This window comes from Lonchura striata, chromosome 4 (genome assembly GCF_050655825.1).
Source record: "Lonchura striata isolate lonStrDom1 chromosome 4, ASM5065582v1, whole genome shotgun sequence".
NCBI classification, from domain to species: Eukaryota; Metazoa; Chordata; class Aves; order Passeriformes; family Estrildidae; genus Lonchura; species Lonchura striata.
This window is the reverse complement of record NC_140706.1, coordinates 52093399-52115865: the sequence shown is the minus strand read 5'-3', so window position 1 is coordinate 52115865 and position 22467 is coordinate 52093399. Positions and strand designations below refer to the sequence as shown.

General features: G+C 52.4%; 1 protein-coding gene across 1 annotated transcript; it reads left to right on the top strand.

Annotated features, from left to right (window-relative positions):
• The first annotated feature begins 7781 nt into the window (after positions 1-7781).
• ATOH1 (atonal bHLH transcription factor 1) lies at positions 7782-9141 on the top strand. The gene has a single exon (XM_077782599.2). The coding sequence runs from the start codon at positions 7782-7784 to the stop codon at positions 8628-8630; it is 849 nt and encodes a 282-aa protein (XP_077638725.1). The 3' UTR covers positions 8631-9141.
• Positions 9142-22467: the final 13326 nt, after the last annotated feature.

The window sequence follows — 22467 nt, the reverse complement described above, 5'->3', positions numbered from 1 at the left end:
TGATATGGGACACAGAGAGCTTTGTTTTTCGTGCATCAAGATAAAAGATAGGTAGAAGTAGAGGAGATACACCTGCAAATCTGACTTTTGAAAGACACATTTATTGTCATCAATAAATATCACTGCAGTCTTCACTTTTTAAGACTTCCTACATCGTCTGATATAGGTCAATCCATATGTGTATTAAGTCTGCTGTGTCTTACACGAGTTGTTCGAAAAAACATCCATAAATATTCCTAAACATTTATTCCACATAAAGCAACTTTTCCTTCCAAAGCTTACAGCGAGTGAATTATTACTCATGGCATTACAGACGGTTTACTATCCACGGCACACAGTATTTCACTGGAGTGTACAAATAGAAGTTAACCCGGAGCAGTCACACGAATTTCTGTTTCACGGGGTGAGGCCACATGAGGAAGTGTCAGGTGTGGTGCATTTGCCTGCAGATCTCCATCCATTGCCACGCATTTCAAATTCCTGAGTTACAAAAAAAAAAAAAAAAAAAAATAAAAAAAAAAAAAAAAATCAGAACAGTACGCTGCTTGGAAGGGCAGAGGAGCCGCCCGAGGAGCGGCGGTGCCGGGCCCGGCCCTGCCGTGCCCGCGCCACCCGGGCGGTGGCGCTGCGGCTCCGCCTCCGGCTCCCTCACGGCGGCGGCGGCCGGGCCGGCGCCCGGTGCCGCGACGGGACCGGCGGCGCTTGTCCCCGAAAAGTGCCCCGGGGGTGCTGGCAGCGGCTCCCGCTCGCCAGGCGCTCACCATCCCCTCTCACGGGGCCGCCGTTCCGGCGCAGGGGAGGGGCAGCGCGGAGCGGGCGCGGCCGCGGTGGTCCCGCGGCGGCCGGGCAGCGCCATTTCCCGGGAAACGGGGCGGGTCGTGCCGCTATGCCGCCGGGATAATGGCGGGGGCCAGCGCCCTGTCACCTCTTGTGTGCGCTTTCCAAAGAGGAGCCCGGGCGTGGCGAATGGGACACAGACCGCCATTGTGCCGGCGACACTTTAATCGCCCACACCTACAATATTGAACCTGCTGCCGGCAGCGGGGCAGCGCCGGGGCGCACGCCCCGCCCGAGGGGACCGGGTGGTGGCCTCGCCGCCCTCACCAGGCGAGGCTTTCGGGGGCACCTTCCGTGCCATGGTGTGGGCTCGGCCAGCCCGCTGGCCAGCCGTGCCCACCGAGCACCCCAGAGCAGGAGCCCCGAGCCCGCGGGACCCTCCTGGCTGCGAGAGAAATGCCCGCCTGTCCTTCCCAGGCGGCTGTGGCAGGGCACTCAAGGACCCGTGGAGGCACCAGGGGTTTGTGCAGCGAAGCAGCTTTGGCTGAACATTGCTTGTGTGCTGCTTTCCCAGGGACGTCATCTCGTGCTCTCACTGGGGTATGAAGGCACGGAGGTCTACGGCACAGATAATTCCTCCTAGCGTGGGTGCCACACCTGTGCTGGAGCAAGAGGTGGGGATTTCTGCTTCACGAACCAGGCAGGGTGGGATGCTGCTTACTCCTGCCATCCCTCCCTCCAAAACTGAGCCACTCGGGTTCTCACTGAGCTCATCTCTGCCCCCTGTGACATGAGAGCCATACACCTGGGCTACTGCAAACTGCAGGTTCCTGATGAGAGCTGTCAAGCGCCTGGCCTCAGCAGGCTATCAGCTGTGTCTAGCATCACCTTCTGCCTCCACAGAGCTCTTGCTTACTGCAGATGAACACTAGGCTTCGCCCTTTGGGAATTTCTAAAAGTGTTATTGAGGTCAAATCATGCTGCATGCCTGAGAAATAAAAATGCTTTTAAGTCTCCCTCCCTCTCCAGACTAATCGGTTATGCAGCTCAGGGCTACACCAGAGGTATAGGTCTTGCTGCAGTCAGGGTTTTGCAAGCCTACTGCCACAGGAGAACTATTTCCCAAGAGCTCCAGGACTGCAGCTGAGCATTGCTGCTTGAGCAAAACCCATAAGGACACTGTCACAGGCACTGCAAGCAATGCTCTGCTGAAGCTGTCTGATGTCTAATAGACTGGGAAAAGTCTTCTGCATGAGTCTTCCAAAAATCTTGGAATTTTGAGGTGCCCCTAAAACTTAATTCTCTTTAATGCTTAATTTTTGTATGTCTTTCTCTCTTAACCCCATGAAGGCGGAAAAAAAATGAATGGTTCTGCTTTTTTAACAAGTAGAAATCCTTAAGACATCCTAATTTACAAGGTAGTGGTCCAGCTGAAGATGTCTTCAGAAAGGTTTCTTTTCACAGCCTTTTACAGGCGTAGTTCCTGAAAGCTCTATTGGTGCTGTGTTGTGTTGGAAATTGATTCTTCCTAGAAGCCCTTTGCTCTCAGGGATTAAATGAATGGCAAGGTAGTATTTTTTCTTGGCTGGCAAGGTTTCCTTGGGGAAATACTCAGCTCTTAGGGATCGATGTGAAATGTTGATCAGCACCAGATTGTGTCCGTTCACTTGATTTTTCTCCCCTTAGAAGGACCACTGTTCTCCATGTTTTTTTGGCTTCTGTGACTGTAAATATTTATTCTTCACATTTTAGGAACCTTCCCTCCTCAGGAGACCCGCAAAGGTTCAGATTCCAGGCTGGCATTTCCACAGCTGAGAAACCTCCTTCAGGGACTGGGCTGCCTGATTGCCAAGAGGTTTGGGGGTGATGGATGTGAGAACAGCAGACCGAAGGCCCAGTACAATTGAAGTAGGCCCCTACAGTTCCAGGTTACTGCTCAAGTAATGTTGCTGTTGAGAGGCAAGGCAGACTGTTTCAAAAGTTTATTTTTTTACCTCTTGCTTACATATCAACTATTTTTTTCTTTCTCTCTTGTTCACTTATATGTTACTACTAGGCCACAGAGAGCCTGCAAACTAGATTTTTCATTTCTACCTCAAGCTATGACTAGATTCTTTTCCCAGAGCAAACCTTTATAACCATCCTTTGTGCAGTGCCTAAAGTGACAGTGAAAAAGGGAATGCTGAGGCGATCAGTTTAAAAAAAAATAAATCTAGTGCCATCAGATGTGGAGCATTTACATTCTCTGGGTTCTTGTGCAAGAGACCTTGAGAGCAAGAGGAAGTGACCAAATGTGGTTTGAAGGAAATACATTGTTTGTGTGGATGGATTGATGTTAATTCTCTGATCTTAAACTAAATGAAGTATTGATCATGTACTGTAAAATTGTTGACCATGGGGTAATTTTGTTGCTTAAGTGATTTTTTCTAGTAAAACATATCAACTAGCAGTCTAATGAAAGCATGTTAGAAAGCACTTGTTCATGAAGCAGGGTCAGTGTTCTCTTATTGCTCATTTCAAGAGTAACTAAAAGGAGGGACCTGTGGGTGGTGCCTGTGAGCATGCACAGGCCCTGCAGAATTGTTCCTGCTGCAAAGGGTTGAACAAGCTACACCTGGAATAACATTGTTGTTCAAAGTGTCCCACAACGGAGAGGTGAGTTTGGTGGGACAGAAGGCATTTAGCAATTTTAGTGGAACCTCCTTGCCAAGCTGAATACAAAACAAAAAGGGGTTTAAAACAAAATGATCAAAGGAAAACTTTTATGAGTGATGCTTCCCTGTATATGAAGGTTTTTACTTTTACAATATTAAGCATAAATTAACGTTTCGGTAACAGCTGTATACATTTAAAAAATAAGGCAAAATGTAAGTCCAAATTCCATAGATAAGATTTCCAACTGTATCACCAGGCTGAATTCATTAAGCCTGACAATGGCCCCAGGAGGTAGGCAAGTATTGTTATACCAGTGTTTTGCATTTCTCTTGGAGGAAGTGGAGCTCCTTGCACTAGAATTAACTGTACACAACTTCAAATGTCCACAGGGTTAGCCCCAGAGCATAGATTTTTATGGAGGTAAATGTCACCAAGAAATGGGAATTAGTTTTACAAACCCTCCAAGAGCTGAAACAAATGGCATTGGGTAAGTGTAATGATCTGCCCAGGAAAATTGCTCTGCAGAAATGAGGGCACATCTGCTTCAGCAGCAGCATGGTTCTGGTTGTCCTGAGCAGAAAGGGACAAGGTTCAAAAATGTGATTTCCCCGGTACCTGGGCTCTTGCATTCCTTGCAGTCATCACATCTAATGTGTATTTAAAACACATTTGACAGTAAAGCATAAGACACTGGTCATAGGATGAGCCTAAGAAACATTTGCTGCCGGACCCTTTTCTCCTTTAAGCTATCTTGCTCTGAATAAAGTATGAACGCTTTATTTGAGTGAATAGTCTGATGATGCAGTCCATGAGACTGAAAATAATTCAGCTGTACATTGTCTTTTTGTGTTTGTAGTAGCTCCTAGGTGAGTTTACCATCCCAGGGAACAGGCCAGCCACTGGGAGGGCAGAAATCCCCTTTCCCTCCTCCTGCAGGAGGTGTGGGCAGGTTGCAGTTGAGATTCATTGACGATTACCTGATCTCAGTGAGCAAGACTGACACCTTGGTCTCTATCCACTTGCGGGTTTTACTGCCTGATGACCAGGGGAGGTACAAAGACAGCTGTGTGCCCCCACCATGTATTTTTCAAAATGAAAGGAGGGAACAGGAGAACACATGGGGAAAGTGGGGAAAGGGAAGAGAAGGAATAAAATACTTTCTGACCAGTGGTGATGCCTGTAGAGAAGCTGGCTGATCTTGAAATGGCATTGAATGAGCAATTAGACTGGTGAGTACAAACTGAGGACTGACCCATGTGCTTTGTCTGCTTTCAAAATGTCTCTGGCTGTAATGATAGAGGAGGCTTTTTGCAAGTCTGCTGTCCCCCCTTTTGTAACCCATTTTTCTGTAACATTAGTCCTTTCCTGACCCCGAGTTGCTGCCTGGGCTCTTAACTGGGCTGGGGAGGGGGGGGAGAGGAAAGGAGGACTGAGAGGAAAATATGCATAAAGATACGGGGATAAGTTCAGTTTGTTTTCCTCTGAAAGCTTTGACACTTGCTTAGAGCAGATTCATTTTCAAGGCTTCCTACATTCCTGCTATTGTACAGTAAGTGTTTCAGACCGGTGTGCCTGTGTTTCCGACTCCCGTGAAGTCCCCTTTGCAGCAGGGCGTGCCTCGAACCGCTTCAAAAGAACCAACTTCTACAAAAGAAAAAAAGAAACTCAAGTAGGCTTGAACATACAAAGAGAGGGAGAAAGGAAAGTGAAAAGGGCCAGGCAGTGCTGAATACAAAATGAGTTCAGCCAGCCCCAGGAGTTCTTCATCACTTACATTTATCTTATTCTGGGAGAGCAGAGCTAAACCCAGTGCTGACATAAACCACCCTTTGCCTTTGACTTTGACTCTGAGTGTGTGCACACACAGCAGATACAGGCATACAGAGACCATTGGATTTCAATAAAACATTTTTCCCCCTCTGAGCAGTGGTGTTGGTGAGGAAAATGGCTTTTTTTGTGTGTCCTTTCAAAGGCAAACTGTGGAGTGAGTCTCAGATGCCTCCAGTTTCAAAGAGTGCATGCACTCACAAAACAAGCACTTGAAAAGTAAGCAGCTCTTGGTGTTCCCCAGCCAGGAAGTTTTCCCATCCCAGAAGCTGAGGTGTTCGTCCGATCTCCCCAGTGCTCCATACAGTCATTGAAGTACTACTAAGGGAAGTCCCTTAGGTATCCAGAGGTATCCAGAGGCCAGGGTCCTTCCGGGGCATCAGCCACCTTGCATCCACGAGAGGCTAATGGGGTGCTGCTTCCCTCTGTGCCCAGAGGCCAGTGGATGGTTTGTGGGATGGAGGATTGGGCTTGCTGTCAAGCAGACACGACAGCCACCAGCCTGGAGGGAGATGTTTAAGACTTCAACACGGCACCAGCCTGGCTCTCCCCATGCTGAGTGCTTGCTAGGCTTCTGGAAACGAGTGTCAGTGACTACTTCTGAGCAAAGCTCCCACTCGTTTCCAAGGTTTGGCCCATGGTCCTTGCGTGGAACAGCTACAGCCACGGCACCCAGTGCCCAAACAGGGAACATGCAGGATTAACCCTGGGGAGGAGAGCACAGCAGGACTGCTGGCAAAGCACACCTGTGCCACGGGCACCCGGGAAGGGAGCACGTGGTGCCTGCGGACTGAAAGAGAAGCGGGGGGGCTGGGAATTTAGCCAGCAAACAGCACCGTGCAGCACAGTGCTGAGGTTTTTTTCTCCTGTTAATGGTAGAAGCATTTATTGAAGGGGAGGGGCGGGGGGGGGGTCTATACAATAGGAGAGTATAAAAGTTGTTGCTAGATACAGATGGATGGTCTGGCAACTTTATGGATACTATACAGAAACAAGGTATTGACTTCTGCTCCTTGCCATCCTTCTTATCGAGTAAACACTTCCATTTCGGTCAGAAACGGACAACTTGTTTTGGGGGGATCCAGCAGCTTTTGCCTTTGAAGCACAATAGCCAGCCAAAAAAACCCCAAAAAAAAAACCCGGGGGAAAAAAAAAAGCACGAAGGTTTGCCTCAGTTTGTTTTTAAAGAAAGCAAGCCATCAACTTTGCGCTTTCTCAGTACCATCCAGTTGTTTGTGGAAGGTGGGCCCCAGGCGCCTGCCATGCGCCAAGTGTACCCAGGCAGCTTCCTAAAGTAGCGAGGCTGCTAATTCCATGTCACTGCCGCTCAGCTTTGAGCTGCTGGGCTCCCTCGCTCCCTTCATGGCTTGCGAGTTATTCACTTTTGAAAAAACATATCTACCTCATACTGTGCCCATCACTTTGTTCTCCACACGCCTATTCACACGGGCAAACCTCCACTTCTCCTCTCCAGGCAGGCGGCGGTGGCGGGAGGGGAGGCAGCGCGGAAGGGAAGTTAAGATGCGTGCACGGAGCTATTTCCCTCTCCACCACCTTTGGACAGCTATTGTTGGCCCAACAAAAGGACTCGCTCGCGGGGGATCGGGACCCTGCCGAAAACGTGGCAGCTCCAGGAGCAATGTGCTGTCCCGGCTGCAAAAGCCACCGTTTCTCACCTACCGGGTCCCGCGTGGGCTTCCCGCGTGTCCCCGGGATTACCGCTCTAAAGCCGAGGACGTTCCCTCGGCGGCTTCGCGGCCGAACCTCCGCACGGCAGCGCCGCGCTCCCCGCACGGCCGCCAGCACCGTCCCGGGCGGGCAGTGCTCCGCACCGACACCTGGGGCAGGGTCGCTGCGGCCGCAGCGAGAGCCGGGCGGAGAGATGACTACTCCCGCCAGGCGAGGGGAGGCCAAGGCGGGCATTTACCGGAGCCTCCGAGGTTTGGCCAGCGGCGGCTATAAGAAAAAGGATGCTTCCCCGGGCGGGCGCGACGGAACGTCCTCAGAGCACGCAGCGGCGGGGAGGGCCCGGTGCCAGCGGGTGTCGGTTGCCTGTGTCGGCGGAGTCCGGCGCGGGGCGGACGCGCCGTCGGGGCGCGCCCCGGCACCCCCGCCCCGTTCCGCCCCGCCGCGCGCGGGGAGCCCGCCCGGGGCGGGGCGGGGCGGGACAGCGCGTGCCGCCGGCACGGACTCACCCCCCCCCCCGGCCCCCCCCGCTCCCGTCCGCCGCCGCCGGCCGCGGCCTCCGCTCCCCCCGCGCGCCATTGGCTCCCCGCACGCGCCGGCCCCGCGCGCGCGCGCGCCATTGGCCGCGCCGACACGCGACCGGCGCGAGTGGAGGGCGTGCGGCGGGAGGGGTGGGGCGCGAGGGAGGGGAGGGGAGGGGGAGCGGGGGCGGGGGGGACCCCGGCGCGTGCCGCTCCTTAAAGGGGGGCGCGAGCCCGGCCGACACCGGAGCCGTCGGGGCGCCGGGCGCGAGGCGGGGGCTGCGCGCGGCCCGATGGGCGCGCGGCGCTAGCGCCATGAGCCTGCCCTGGGCAGAGCGCGCCCGGGAGCCGCCGCCCGGCCCGGAGCAGAGCGCCTGCGGCGGCTTCGCGCCGGGCTCCTGGCTCGGCGTCTGCTGCGCCGCCCGCCTGCCCGCCGCCGCCTCGCCGCGATACCTGCTGCCCGCCGAGGACGACGAGGCGGCGGCGGAGGGCGGCGCGGCGCGGGGCGGCGGGAGCAGCCCCGGCGGGGTGCGGGGAGGCGGGCGGCCGCGGGGCGGCGGCGGCGGCCCCGGGCTGCGGGCGCAGGTGAGCGGCGTGCAGAAGCAGCGGCGGCTGGCGGCCAACGCGCGGGAGCGGCGGCGGATGCACGGGCTGAACCACGCCTTCGACCAGCTGCGCAATGTCATCCCCTCCTTCAACAACGACAAGAAGCTGTCCAAGTACGAGACGCTGCAGATGGCGCAGATCTACATCAGCGCCCTGGCCGAGCTGCTGCACGGCCCCGCCGCCCCTTCCGACGGCTCCGGCAAGGCCGAGCACCGCGGGGCCCCCTTCGAGCCGCCCTGCGCCGCCGCCGGCGCCGGACCTCCGCCGGGGCCGCCGGCGCCGCCGCCGGGGCCGCCCAGAGCGTCGCCCCCCGGGCACGGCCGGACTCGCTTCCCCCCGCCGCCGGCCGCGGGGGGCTACTCGGTGCAGCTCGACCCGCTGCACTTCTCCTTTGCGGAGGGCGCCCTGATGGGACAGAGAGCCCCTTCCCCCGCCCTCCTCCTGCCGCAGCCCGGGCAGCCGCCGCAGGAGAGGAGCAAGACGTCGCCCCGGTCCCACAGGAGCGACGGGGAGTTCTCGCCCCGCTCCCACTACAGCGATTCGGATGAGGCCAGCTAAGGCAGGGGCATCGTCCCCGGCACCCCCGCAAGTCCGCCCCTCGAAGCACAGACTCTGCCGTGGGGTGAGCAGCCGGACGCGGTGCTGCCACGGACGGCATCGGCTCCCTTCGGTCGCTTTGAAATCCGCCCCCTCGTCTCCCACACCCGGCAGCCTCTGGTTTGTCCAGGAGAGATGGCTGTTAGCGAGTGACTGTACCCTGTCTGTCAGGGCCGGTTGGTTTGTTTTAATTTTTAGTTTACAATTCGAAAGTTTCTTTCGCCTAGAAGTCGTTGCCGTTCCCTCCTGCCAACACGCCATCTCGCAGCGCGGAGCCTGCCTCGCCCCGTCGGTGAGCAGGTGATGCGCAGGGAGACAGCCTGGCCCCGCTGCCGGGGGTGCCGCCGGCGCCATCCATCCCCACCTAGCCGTGAACCCGCCCTGACACCCCCGTCTTCCAGGACACCGATCCTGCCGTGGATCGCATTGCTGTGGAAACACACACACACACACACACACACACACACACACACACACACACACACACACACACACACATACAAAAAAAAAAAGTCAATAGCGCACCGGCTTAGCCTGTAAATAGCGGAGAAAATGTGGATCTTCCTTAGAGCACCATGTCGGCGTCTTTTGGGGGGAAACGGCGCAAGCACTTTATCAGCGGCTGGAGATGCAGTTTCAAGAGGAAAGCTACTAACTGCCAATTGGAGACTAATGTTTAATTAAGCCACTTAATCCTAACGCTCTCTAAAAAACGAAAACGGTTTTGTCGTGTCAAACTTTTATGTCAGTTTTATTTTCCTTTTGCGGTAATAGGAAACGTATTTATTATGCAGTGTTTGCAATTATTTCTGCTTCTCTCTTTTTTAAAAAAAAATCTTTTCTACGACAAAAAAATCGTTTATTTTGATTTTAGCAATGCCAGCTGCCATTGTTTTATGTATTTTAATTTTAATTTTTTTTGAGATCAAATAAACGTGGGAAAAAAAAAAACCAAAACAAAATCAGCCTCAAATCGTGGTCGGGTTCAACTTGTCCCTTCTCCCTCCCCGAGCCGCAGTGGTGTCAAACTCCGCGCCGGGGGTGAGTGGTACAGAGCCGAGGGCGATGCTCCGGGGAGCCGATGGGGCGCTCCGGCTGCCTGCAGAGGGACAGACTGGCTCCGGGGCCAGGGTCCGGGGCGGGTTCTGCCCGCGTGGAGCAGCGCTACCTCCGCTCCCTGCGCCGCCGGGACCCTGTCCCGTTTCCGTCCCGCAGTTCCCAGCGGAACAGGGTAATAGCAACAAGTGCATGATAAGAAGCTTGTCGCTGTTCTGTAGCGCCGCTATCCCCGCACCCCCGCTCAAGTCACATCATTCCTTCTTCCCTACTCCTCCTCTTCACGGGGACACGAGCGGATCTTCCCACGGAGGATACAAGCCGAGCGGAAAGGGCTGGGGGCGGGCAGGGAAGCCGGCAGGGTTTAGGGGACACGCGAGCAGCGTGGCGGGTCGCTGGGGATCAGGATGTGCCCCCGGGCTCGGGTTAAACCCGGACGGGAGTGGAGGATTGGCTGATGCTTAGCCCAGCCTGCCCGTGACACCAGAGCCGGGGCTAAACCGGAGCCGTGTCGGTGCCGAGGTCCCGCTGGGTTCAGCAGGTGACACTGGGAGGGGGGTGTCGAGGTGATCAGTTAACCAGGCGCGGCCGGAGGAGCGGCCCCCGCGGGAGCGGAGCCCGTGAGGGTGTCGCTTTCCCCTGCAGAAACATGGCACCTGTCCCCCCGGTAACCCCGCGCTGTCGCCTGCCCTGCTCGCCGCCAGCGCCCGCGGCTGCCGCCCGTACCTGCTGAAGCGGGTTGCGGTCCCGCAGGGTGGAAAGTTTATCGGGAGGGTCATTTGCCTTCCTAATAAAATACCTGCTTTGTCGGGGTAGATCAGCTTTGGTTACCGGCACTGATTTCTGTGCTGTGGAAGCCAGTCTCGCGTCTTGGGGAGCACGCGAGTGTTTCCACCACGGGCTGATGCGGCAGAGCAAAAAACCACCAACTTTGGGGGCGTTGTTTTGTTTATTTGGTTTAATTTAGAGATGTACTCGCGGGGGGGAAGCGGCGGCCGCCGCCGTGACTGAGGGGCAGCAGCGCGGAGGGGTCCCGGCGGTGCCAGCCGTGGGTTGTAGGGGTGCGTGCAGCCTCTCTCCGCCCCGCCGTCCCGGGCTCTGCCTCTGCGGCTACGAACACACGAGGTGGTGGAAAAGAGCGCATCGAAATCCTCCCCTTCTTCGGTCAGGTCCCTTTCCCCGACAGACGAGCATGGCGTGGCTGGTGTTCACAGCCGCAGCGCAGCAGCACTCGCTCGCCATCTGAGTGAGGTGCTTTTTATTTTTTTTTAATTTTTTTTAAGCGCTTCTTTGAAAGAGATACCCAGCCGCATTCCCATTTTAAGGTTCAGCTATAGAGTTTGCATAACAACCGCTTGGCAGCTCCCCTCTCTTGCACTCCGTTAACAAGCTGTAACGTATAGCTGCAGGTTGCTATAATCTCATTAATATTTTGGAAACTTGAATATTGAGTATTTCAGACTGCTCATTCCCCATATGCCAGGCCACTCCCGCTATGCTGGCTGGTTCCTTTCTCTCCATTATTAGCAATTAGCTCCTACCTTCCAAAGTCAGATCCAAGTATCCAAGATACTAGCAAAGGAATCAACTATGTGTTGCAAGCTAAGCATGCTTAATATCTCCCAAACAAACAAAGAGACAACATTTCTTTAAGTAATGAAGATGGATAAATCGCTTTATTGAGCCTGCGACAGTGTTTGTTTTGTATAGACTACCGCAAAGTTTTTTAACAAGAGCGGGGACGCGCACCAGCCCCTGGAAGCAGTCTCGCCCGGTTTACTTCGTGGGGTTTTATCATCCTAAACGGGCTTTTATATGAAAAGGGCGAGTCAGAAGCGCACTATCCGAGCGTTAAATTTTGGCTGAACGCTGACTGTCCTCCGGGGTGTGCGAAAGGAGCGCGGGGGCTGGGGGGGCTTGGGGAGGCAGTCGCCTTTGTGCGATGCGCACGGCGGCTCCGTTGGCTTTTGAGCCCGGGTCAAAGCCGCATGAAGCGCGGCCGCGAACTCCGGTGAGGGGCTCTGCCCGGCCGTCCCGGCGGCAGGGATTTCGGGGGGACGGAGCGGGGCGAGGCGCCGCTGCTTAGGCGGCATCTCTGTCCTGCAGCTCTCCGGCTGCTGTTTGCTCAACCTCTGGCCTCGGGAGGAGGAAAGGAAGGGGGAGAAAGGGTTAAACCCAGCGAGGGGAGACCAGAAAAGCTCAGGGACCACGGCGGGGGAGGGGGGGTGCTTAGAAGGGGAGTTGGCCGTGGGGCCAGTGTTTCTTAATTAGAGCGGGGCGGACAATGCTTTGGGGCGGACAATGGGGGGGACAGGGGGGCTGGAGGGCGGAGGGGGGGGGGGGGGGTCTGGCCTCGCTCCCGGCCGCCGTGTCTGGAGCGGAGCACGCGTTGTCAGCTGGTGAGCGCAGCGGCCTTTCAGGCGGCTCCCCAGGGAGCTGCGCGCCCGCGGTGAGCTCCATCGTCACCCCCTCCCCTCCATCATCATCATCATCGGCCTCCTCCTCCTCGGCGGCCCCCCACCCCAGCCGAGCACAACAGCCAGCATTCAAGCCCCCTTCCCTCCCTCCCCTCGCACAACAGCAGCGCAGTGGCAGCCACGCCACCTCCCAGCAACCAGCAGCACGCGAGGGCACCGCCGGGGCACCTGAAAGAGTCAAAGCCAGAGAAAGGGAGACAAAGGAGGAGAAAAAGAAACGTAGGAACGGCCCAGCGTGTCTGCTCCGACAGTGCGGAGGGGCAGGCGCCCACAGAGGGATGGGCGAGCCCACGCGGAAGCCGGCACGCACGGGCGTGCACACGCGTGGCCGCATGCACACACGTGCACTCGCTCGCAGGGGTCCGAGCCGCTGCAGCACCGATGGAGACACGCAGAAATCCCCCGCTCCGTGCAGGAGCACAGGGAAGCGCCCCGCGAGGGGCACCTCCCGGCTTGTGTTTCTCTGTGTGCCCGACTCCCGTGGCCCCACCTGTGACACTGCCACCCACGGCAGCGATGCGGGTACGCGGCAGGAGCCGACCTTGTGTCTGGTCACCCGCCGTCGCATGTGCCCGTGACGTGCCTGTCCGGGAGAGAAAAATGAGAGGAAAGTGGCGAGGGATCGGCTTGTGCGTGGGTGAGGCGGGGACCCTGCCGGCCCCGCACAGGAAGCATCCTCTCCGCGGGCAAGCCAGGCTGGAGCGAGGAGCTGCCGGCGCACCCTGGGGAACGAGGGGTCAAGTTTTCCACCTCTGGCCAAGTCATTGCAACGCGGAAGGGGCTTTGCTCGGTCTGGGTGTCCGCCGGGGTCGGGGCTGGGGCGCACGGCCGCATGCTCTCCCAGAGCTGCGTTGGGATCTCGGGAACACACGTGCTGCCCTGCCGCCACCCCATGTTAACTTCAGGCGGACTCTCTCTGAGGAATCCCCGGGAGTGGATGGGAGCGCGGCTCCGCGGGCTGCGCTGCACCTGTGCGATGGTTGCGCTGCCACTGCCGCCGCTGGCCATTTCCAGGCTGCCCAGAGCGGGGCAGACAGAAAGGCCTCTTCTGAAGCGCTATCGAATGGCTCGGGATGCCTTCGGGAGCCCAGCCAAGGCATGTCAAAGGCGGTTTGAGCGGTGAAGCATTTAAACGCTTCAGTGGGTGACTTTCTGGCGTGTGCTTTTCTCCCTCCCTGCTTAGGCCCGGGAGGAGGGAACAGGCCTTTTTACTGAGCTCCTCCAGGGCTGGATGCGACACCCCCAGCCCCCCAGCCCGGTGCCGCAGCCGGGCTCTTCCCCGCGGGGCGCCAGCGGCGGAGCGGCCTCTGCCCCGTCGGGCAGCGGGAAGAGCTCAGGTTTTCTGCCGTCCCCCGCAAATTTTCTCTTCCGGCTCGGTTTAACCGAGTCTGCTCGGGGTGGGGAGCTGGCGGCCCGACGTACCCGCTGCAGCACGGAGTGCAGATGGGACTTGAGATGGGAGCTTGTGCAGCGCGGGGATGGGCTCTCAGTAGTGCTGAGAGGGAAGGCGAGATTTAGGTGTGGAAAAGCAAATCCCCTCCGTTTCTGAAGGGATTTCTTTTTGTATTTCATCACGGGTTTTCCTCCTTTTTTTGTTTTGTTTTATTGGTTTTGTGTGTGTGTGTTTTCTTTTTTTTGCTGTTGTTTTAGTTTCTTGTTTTTGGTTTTTTTTTTCCTTCTCCCTCTTCCCCTGCTCTCCCCACTCGGATGTCATCTTTCTTTCCCGGTGTCTTGCGGCGGCCATCCCTTTTCCCCTGCTCAACACCGAGGCGCGCTGCCGCCGCTGGGGTGTCCGGAGAGAGGCGGGCGGTGCCGCGCACCCGGCGTGGGCGAGCGGGGCTGCAGCACTTTTGTGGGGCGGCTAATCAACGGCACATCAGCGAGACAGCGCATCAGCCCATCTGCTTGATATATATTCAGAAGGGCTCCAGCCCTTTTGAAGTCTAATTTCTTCCCCGGGAGAACGCACCGGATAATTTACCATCGTTTCCCAGCCAGGGCGGCCAGCGGGTTAACCCTTTCCCCAAGCGCTGCCGTCGCGGCTTTTCTTCCCGAGCGAGCAGTTTTGAATGCCTCAGCGCCTCGCCACAAACTTGTAAAAGTGCCTCTTTAATGGTACGTGACTCGCTGAAACAGGACACCCGGCCCACCGGCACGGTAAATCCCTCTCCGGCTTGTCAGATTGGTCTTTAAAAGACCTGTTCGGAACAAGCAAATCCCTCGACCCTGCCAGGTCAGCTCGTGTCATTTCAGCTCTAACCAACCACTGATATTTTTGTGTTTCAACATTGGTTTTGAGTTTTTCTGTTTTTTTTGCTTCCATCCGATGCTTAGAAAAGCAGTTTTCTCCAGAGGCAGGAGCTAGGATGGGGAGCGAGCAGCGCATCGCGTACGGGCTGTGGTGCGACACTACGCTGCAAAATCCTCTGGCTCAGAGGGTGGCGGAGCCCGGCAGGTGCGGGGGAGCGGGACGGGCCCCACGTCGTCCCCCCGGCCTGCGGGACCCCAGCACGCGTGGGGGATGCGCGGGCAGCACGGGACTCGTCGCCGCTGCTGGGGCGGGACATAATGGCAGGTGGCCCGTCCCTCTACCCCGTCCGGGGCCGGAGAGTCCGGGGAGGATGCCGAGCCCGCACCCAGCACCCCGGCACATCTGGGATGCGCCCTGCAACGAGCCGTCCCCGGGTAGGAGAAAGCCTTTGACTGGAAGTTTCTGAGCTTTTATTTGTTTTCTCTGCTCCCTTCCTCCCGCAAGGGCTCTGCCAGGACGGGAGATGCCCGGACCGCCGACGTGCACTGACTGAACTCTGGTCCCTCAGGGGACAGGTTGAATAAGTCCGAGACCGTTGAGAGGCATCACCTGCTTCCCATAAACCCCAAAAGCAAACTCTGGGGACCGGCCGGAGCCGCCGCAGTGCCCTCAGTCTCCACCTGCACCTCGCTTATCTACAGTCAACATTTTTATCCTTCTGCAGAACTAGGTTCCTGCTCGCTCCCGGCTCCGAGGCGGCATCCGCGACTAGCAGCTACACTCCGGCCCCACGCCGCTCCCCCGGCAGTCGGGGGACACGGCCCCTCTTTTCCACCCCCCAACTGAGGCCGTCCCCACTTCTGGGAGCAGTGCGAGGAGATCGGTTTATTTATTTATTTATTTATTCGTCTAATAAATCCACCAGCCCAGCTTCTGAAAGAGCCATGCATACAATGTCTCCTGCAACATCTCTTCTCCGAAGTCTACTTCAAAAAAAGGAGGAGGGTGGTGCATTTATTTATTGGAGTTTTTTAACACAGAAAAGACAGTTCTTCTGCCTAACATTTTGTGGCTGGAGAGGCTAGCAGAAGCCCTGCTGTTGGTTTCCACTGGAGCGGGAATGGACTGTGCACAGGGTCAGAGCAGAGAGGGGAGGCAGGGGTCCCTGTCAGAGTGGGCAGTGGGCTCCTCTGTACTCCATTTTGGAAAGTGATGGAAAGGTATCTAAGTGCTTCCATACAGTTTGTCTGCTTTGGATTTCAGTTGCTGTGGGCAGAAGTATCACTCTGGTATTTGCTTTGTATTAGTCATAGGTGACATTATTTTGTTTTTCTCATTCCAGTACTAATGCTGAACTTAGGGCCAGTGTTACATGTAGGTCCCCCAAAATGCTGACTGTCAACAAGCTGTCACAATTTGTGATGGGACTGTACAACCATCCTATAGAAATGGTCCAGCTGAGAGCTTGGCTAAGGCTCATATAGGGACTACTCATAGTTCTCAGTCCCTGATCTTCTCCTCTGGCTTAGGGGGAATTATCCTGTCTATGCAGAAGGACGTGAGGCCCAGAAACATTCAATTACTTGCTATGTACAGCAGGAGCCCAGGGCCAAAGGTAGGGCATGAGTGCAGGATGTGTGCCACTGCTTTCTCACACAACACACTTTTTTCCAGTTGCTTCAAAAGTATTTCCAGTTACAAGACTTTGTTCAAAGAAAAGAACATTCAGCCAAGGGTTTGCTTTACACCTGCAGACGTGTTTCACTACAGTTTTTGATAGGGTCATCCTTTCCCAATGCCCCAGGAAGCAGGACACAAAGCGTTTATTTTGCCGCAGCTGTAGCTTGTTATCTAGGGTGAGTTAAGAGGGAGGGAGAGGTGAAATTTTCTGATATAGGATAAAGCTGAGCAACATTTTGGGAGAGATGATGATTGGATGCAGGTTTCTGCAAGCAAAATGATTCTCCTGATTGTTCCCTGATTAAGTTTGAATTTGCTTAATTTGTTCCTGCTGTAGCTTCCCCATGGGCATGGGTGAGAACGTGGTTCTGAGGTAGGGTTCCAGGGTATGTGAGACTCTTAGGCACAGTCTGATGTGCAGGGTATGCAGTACCTACCAGCCTCAGTCACCTCTCAGGTAGGAAGAATATATCTTATTTTTTTTCCTGTTATTAGCAGTGCTGCAATGTTTGTAGTATTCAGGCCATATTCATCAGATATGATGAATATGGCCTGAATTGCATTGTTATGTTTCATTGCTTACCAGAATACTTTGTGAAAGTACTCTCACAGCAAATCTTTGTAGGGTTTGTCTCTGGTTGTGAAAAGATTACTGGATTAAATCAATTATGCTGCCATTACTTAGCTATTAAGACATTCAATTAACCCTCTTCCCTACTCTACAGTTTGGTGGCTTCCTCTTTGCATTGTAGAATATCCTGAAAGCTTTTTCTTTAAAAAGGCTTGAAAAGTAGAAGCCTGGCTCTGTGAGGTTGGCAGCTGGGAAAGAAAGGCTCTGAATTGCTGTTGCATTCCCAGGGTTTTCCTGTTTGGAAAGAGAGTGAAAACTTGGGAGCACTGCTGGCTGTAATTTTGGGGTTAGAAAGTATTGGGATTACTTCACTTGGATGCTGCTGTTGCCTGTGATTGCTGACCCCATCATTGACACCCGCAGGGGAACTGCAGTGAGCAGTATTCAAAGCTGAGGGTGAAGGAGTGAGGCATCTTTTGAGGAAAGGCAGATTTTTTTGGTATCAAGACTCTGTGTTGTGGTTTTACTCGAAGTTTCTCAACCTTGGGCTGCCCCACCAGGGGCTGGGGCATGGTCCAGTGCAGCTGAAGCAGCTGTGAGGTTCTGGCAGTGTGCTGGAAGTTCCTTCTATTGCCACAACACCTGCCTGGGGCTGCTATGGTGCTTGGTGACACTTCCATCCCAGGTATCCTATGTGATTCCAGCTCCTCTGGAACCTGAACTTGTGGTGGCAGCTCCAGAGCACAACCTGCCTGAAGTGCTGAAGAGTTCCTGTCTGTGCCTATATGTGACTATTCCACTACAGAGGTGTGTGTAAGGGGCATAAACCTTTCTAAATCTCAGGCTAAACAAGAATTTACAGAGTAATTCATAACTTCCTCTGTTATTCCCACCCCCAAGGAAGTGTCATCTGGAAAGGATATTTCTCTATTTGGTTTTCTTTTTGTTTTTCTAAAAAACGGAGAAGTGTAAATAGAAGAGCATTTCCCAACAGAAAACAGTGAGTCTAAACTTACCTTATTATTACCTTGCTGTGGTCATAATTTCAGGTATTCTTAAACCAGGAACAAGAAAAAAAAATTATTCCCTAAAATAGAAATAAGAGAAATGAAAGATAAACTTTCAAAGCTAGGGTTTTGGTCCTCAAAATATGCCGAGTATTCAGAGTTGGTTTTTATCTGTTTCTGTGGCAGCTGCATGCTTAGCAGAGAAGGAAAACTCAGACTCTTATTGGAATCCTAAAGAGATACTGCAGTGCATTTGGCAATTGTACTTATTATCCTTGCACACCTTGGCAATATTTGTGGAGCTGAGGTAGGGAACTGACCTGCAGATTCCTGAAATGGATGGTGGTGCAGGATCAGGGCCTCTGCAGAGGGTCAGCAGGCCAAACTGAATTAGGCTCTCCAAAGTTTGCAGGAAACAATGGGAACAAATAGCTTGGTGTACTCTCTTGGCAGACCCTTAATTTGTTCATTCAAATAAAAACCCAACAGATTATAAAAGAGTGGGGTGGTTTTTTTCCCCTTCATTAATTGATCTTTTTTTGATGGATCTTTTTGATTTTCAATACCTCAAATCTGAGAAATGTAAAAATGTGATATATCAAGATACTAACTCTACCTTTGCAACTTTTTAAAAAATTATTTGAACTATGGTGTCATAAGATTTCAGCTTTTCTATTGACTAAAAAAAAAAAAAGGCTATATTCTATTTTTTTTCCTTTCATTTCAATCAAACAAAATCAAACCACTGCCTGCCAGCCTCTCCTGTTTGTCCTGATATCCAGTCTGTAGATTTTACACCTGCTGTGTTTGCTGCTATCACATAAAATTCATACTCTGTGAATGGCCCAGAGGGCATTTTCATTAGAAGGAAGCAACTGTTGGAGGACTGGGTCATCAGCCTTTCTCTGAGGGAGAAAGTTCTTTGATGGTTTAATTTTTTTTTTCTCATGTAAAGTTCATATTTTATAATTATGCCTAGAGAAAACAAGGAAGACAGCAAAACCAGTGCATTTAAACAGTTTCTGGAATTCTGCCACAGTACCAACATCAGTATATTTAATCAGCTAAAAATCAATTAACAGAAAATATAGCATTAGAAGTTCTCCTAATTTCTGCTATTTTCATCTAATTGCTCTCTTTGACAATTCTTTCATAACACTTCTGTTTTCTCCTTCATGCATTTTGAGGTTTGAAAACAAATGCTTGTATTCTTCTATGAGTTCTAATATACCCTCACTGGAAGAGAATATCCTAAAGTTCTCACCAAATGTTACTGGAAATTACTGCAGGCCTCTGATTTTTTTAAAAGAGGTATTTAAATTTTTTTTATGCAATCGGCAAGGGTCTTTGGCAACTTAATGTTAACATTTTAGAACATAGTACAGGATAGGAAAGGAGTGTGACAGCTTTCCATCAGCAAAAATCTTTTCTGCATTCAGGAAGGTCTCACCTCCTTGGAGAAAAGAACTCCCACCTTCAGCACTGTGGTATGAAGTGAAATGTGATCTAAGTTGGATGATGGAAACAAATTAACCAAAAGAATAGACCATAGGAAAGCTGACCAGAGGTTTCCCAAATGGAAAAGATGAGAGAAACAACAAAGCCAGGAGATAGTTAATTACCATATTGTGTGTATATTTGGGGCTATATTCATGCACAGAACTGGACAGGCTGCTTGGGAGAAACAGCTTCTCTCTTTGTCTTTGGCAAGGCCAGGAAATCTGATGAGACATCAAAAGAAACATGAGAGCATTGCTTAAATCTTCCTGTGCTGGCCATTACACCCTTCCATGGGTTTGGGGTAAATGATGAAGAGAAGATGTGCTAACAGCAAATGTCACGACCTGGTTTGCAGGGGCTGCTCCTCTGAATACATACAGACCCTCTTGTGCAGGAGTTCTCCCTGTCTGCTCTGGTAATAGCTGGCAAACCATGGAATCACAGGATGGCTTGGGTGGGAAGGCACCTTAAAGACCATCTAGCTCCAGCTCTCCTTGCATAGGCAGGGACACCAATGTTTGCTTTGTGGGCAGATCAAAATTCTTGTTTTCACACTCTCCCTCTGTGCTCAGCTCTGGTGAGGCCACACCTGGAGTGCTGTGTTCGGTTCTGGGCCCCTCACTACAAGAAGAACATTGAGGTGCTGGAGTGTGTCCAGAGAGTGATCTGGAGAGTAAATCTGTGGTTATTGCCAGCAGCTGCTGTTCTAACTTCTGTCACGGTGTTTTAGGGTTTTTGAAACTGAACACAGCTCTTGTAGGATATTTTTGTGATGCCACAGATTTTACTGGTAAACCCTGTCTTTTAATACATGTGCAATGGAGTTCTGTCAACTTGCACTTATATGGACAAGTATTTGTGCATGTGAAAATGAGCAAATTATTAAAAAGGTGAAATTTACCTTCCTCACCCCCTATTTTCCATTACTTTAGGTAGCTTTTCAGCAGCCATGACCATGAATCGTTTCCTGGTTATTACCCTGGAAGCACTGACACATCTGTAATCTAGCCCAATATGTATTTTTGTGCAACCAAGCCACCATGCATAGTTTGTCTTAAGAAATCATGAGCCTTGAATAATATGTTGCATTCCAGAGCATGGATATGCTTTGTCAAAGAGCACAGCTGTTCTGAAGCCCTCTTAGTACTTAGCCAGACCTAAGCACAACTTGGAGGTCCACAAAATTGGTGGATATTTAATATTGAATTCAATTCTGTCACAAAAATCACCTGATTTAGAAGACCGTTTTTAATTTTCCATATGAAGTTTAGTATTTCTATAAAACTCTCATTTAGCTACAATATAATATTAATATAATATACAACAACCAGTTGTATTCAGGGCATTTTATAAGCATTACAAACTCCTCGCTATGCTGGAGAAAGGGAGTAGCATTATCAAAAGTTCTGACGCCATCAACAATGTATTCTTGATATTAAAACACCATTCAATCGACCAGATGAATTCACATAATTAATTAGAAAATTAATCAGAAAATATAAAAAGTCTATTGAAACTCTACCTGAGATGAATAGACATGATATTATCCACTGACATATATTTAGAATTTTGTACTCTATGAAGGATGTAAACTGTGTCATGAAATAACATTCTCAGCAATGCACTTGGTGTCAAGTGTGTACACTAAGCACAGGTTTATCACCACCGAATATAACAGGTTTTTTTCAAAATTTAATTCATTTTTTTTACTGAAGTTGGGCTTTTAGATCAAACTAGGGAATTGGGATATTTTCTGTTAGCTCTCTAAACTTGTTTCTAAGCACTTAACCCCTCTCAAAACACATAACATGGAGTGACATCCTTCTCCCTCTATGTACTGCAGGATGTCCAAATTCAGACTTCCCTACATGATATTATCTAGGAAAAAGAGATGTTACTGATAACTGTACTTTAGGATTAATGGGCTACAAAATCCGTAACAGACAATTCCTCTGCTGAGTGTACTGTATACCAGGGTTCATGTTTCCCCTTCTGCAGGAAGAGCGATTTGTCTAAAAGAAAACGTATTTTGCCGCAAAACTTTTGTGTTGCACATAGACACAGTTACGTTTTTAAAAATATCCTTTGAAGTTACCTATGGGCTGCTGGCTTGGTTAATTGAAAAATTTAGCTTTACGCACCCTGCCATAAACCCTTTTATTAACTTTTTATTGCACTTGAGCTGCGCGGCCCGGCGCGGGGAGGCAGGTGTTCCGAGGGATGCCCTGGATCAACAGCGGGCAGCCAGCCGGAGCCAGGCAGCGCCATAAAGCGGCCGAGCCCATAGAGCGGCGGCCAGCCGCTCCCGGGGCCGGGCTGGAGCTCCGCAGGGAGCGGAGCAGGAGCCGGGGCCGGGCTGGAGCTCCGCACGGAGCAGGAGCCGCTCCCGGGCTGGAGCTCCGCACGGAGCAGGAGCCGGGGCCGGGCTGGAGCTCGGCACGGAGCGGAGCAGGAGCCGGGGCCGGGCTGGAGCTCGGCACGGAGCAGGGGCCGGGCTGGAGCTCGGCACGGAGCGGAGCAGGATCCGCTCCCGGGGCCGGGCTGGAGCTCCGCAGGGAGCGGAGCAGGAGCCGGGGCCGGGCTGGAGCTCCGCACGGAGCAGGGGCCGGGCTGGAGCTCGGCACGGAGCGGAGCAGGAGCCGCTCCCGGGGCCGGGAGCGCCGGGGCGGCTCCTCCGCTGCGGGCGGGGCCGGCCGGGCGGAGGGCTCTGTCCATGGTAGACGGGGCCTCCCGGCACTCCCAGCTCTGCCAGAGACCCTCTTTGCCTTCTTTTTCTTCACTTTGCTCTTTCTCTCCCTCTTTCTTTATATTTTGCTTTTGTCCATTTTGCTTTTGTCCATTTTGCTTTTGTCCATTTTGCTTTTGTCCATTTGCTTTTGTCCATTTTGCTTTTGTCCATTTTGCTTTTGTCCATTTTGCTTTTGTCCATTTTGGTTTTTTTCCATTTTGTTTTTGTCCATTATTTTTTGTCCATTATTTTGGTCATTTTTTTTGTCTTTTTATTTTTGTTTGGTTTTTTTTGGTTCTGTTTTTTTTTTTTTCGTTTTTTTGGGGGGATTTTTGTCCTTTTTTTTGTATTTTTGGGGTTTTTTTTGTAATTTAAAAAAAAATTCTTTTTTTGTTTGCAATTTTTAAATTTTTTCTCTTTTTTGATTTTTTTTGCAATTTTTTTACTTTTTGGGGGTTTGGGTTTTTTGGTGGTTTTTTTTTGTATTTTTTGACTTTTTGGGGAGGTGGGGTTTTTTTAATTTTTTTT

Excerpts from the sequence above, each read along its gene's own strand:
- ATOH1 (XM_077782599.2), top strand. The coding sequence starts at position 7,782 with ATGAGCCTGCCCTGGGCAGAGCGCGCCCGGGAGCCGCCGCCCGGCCCG.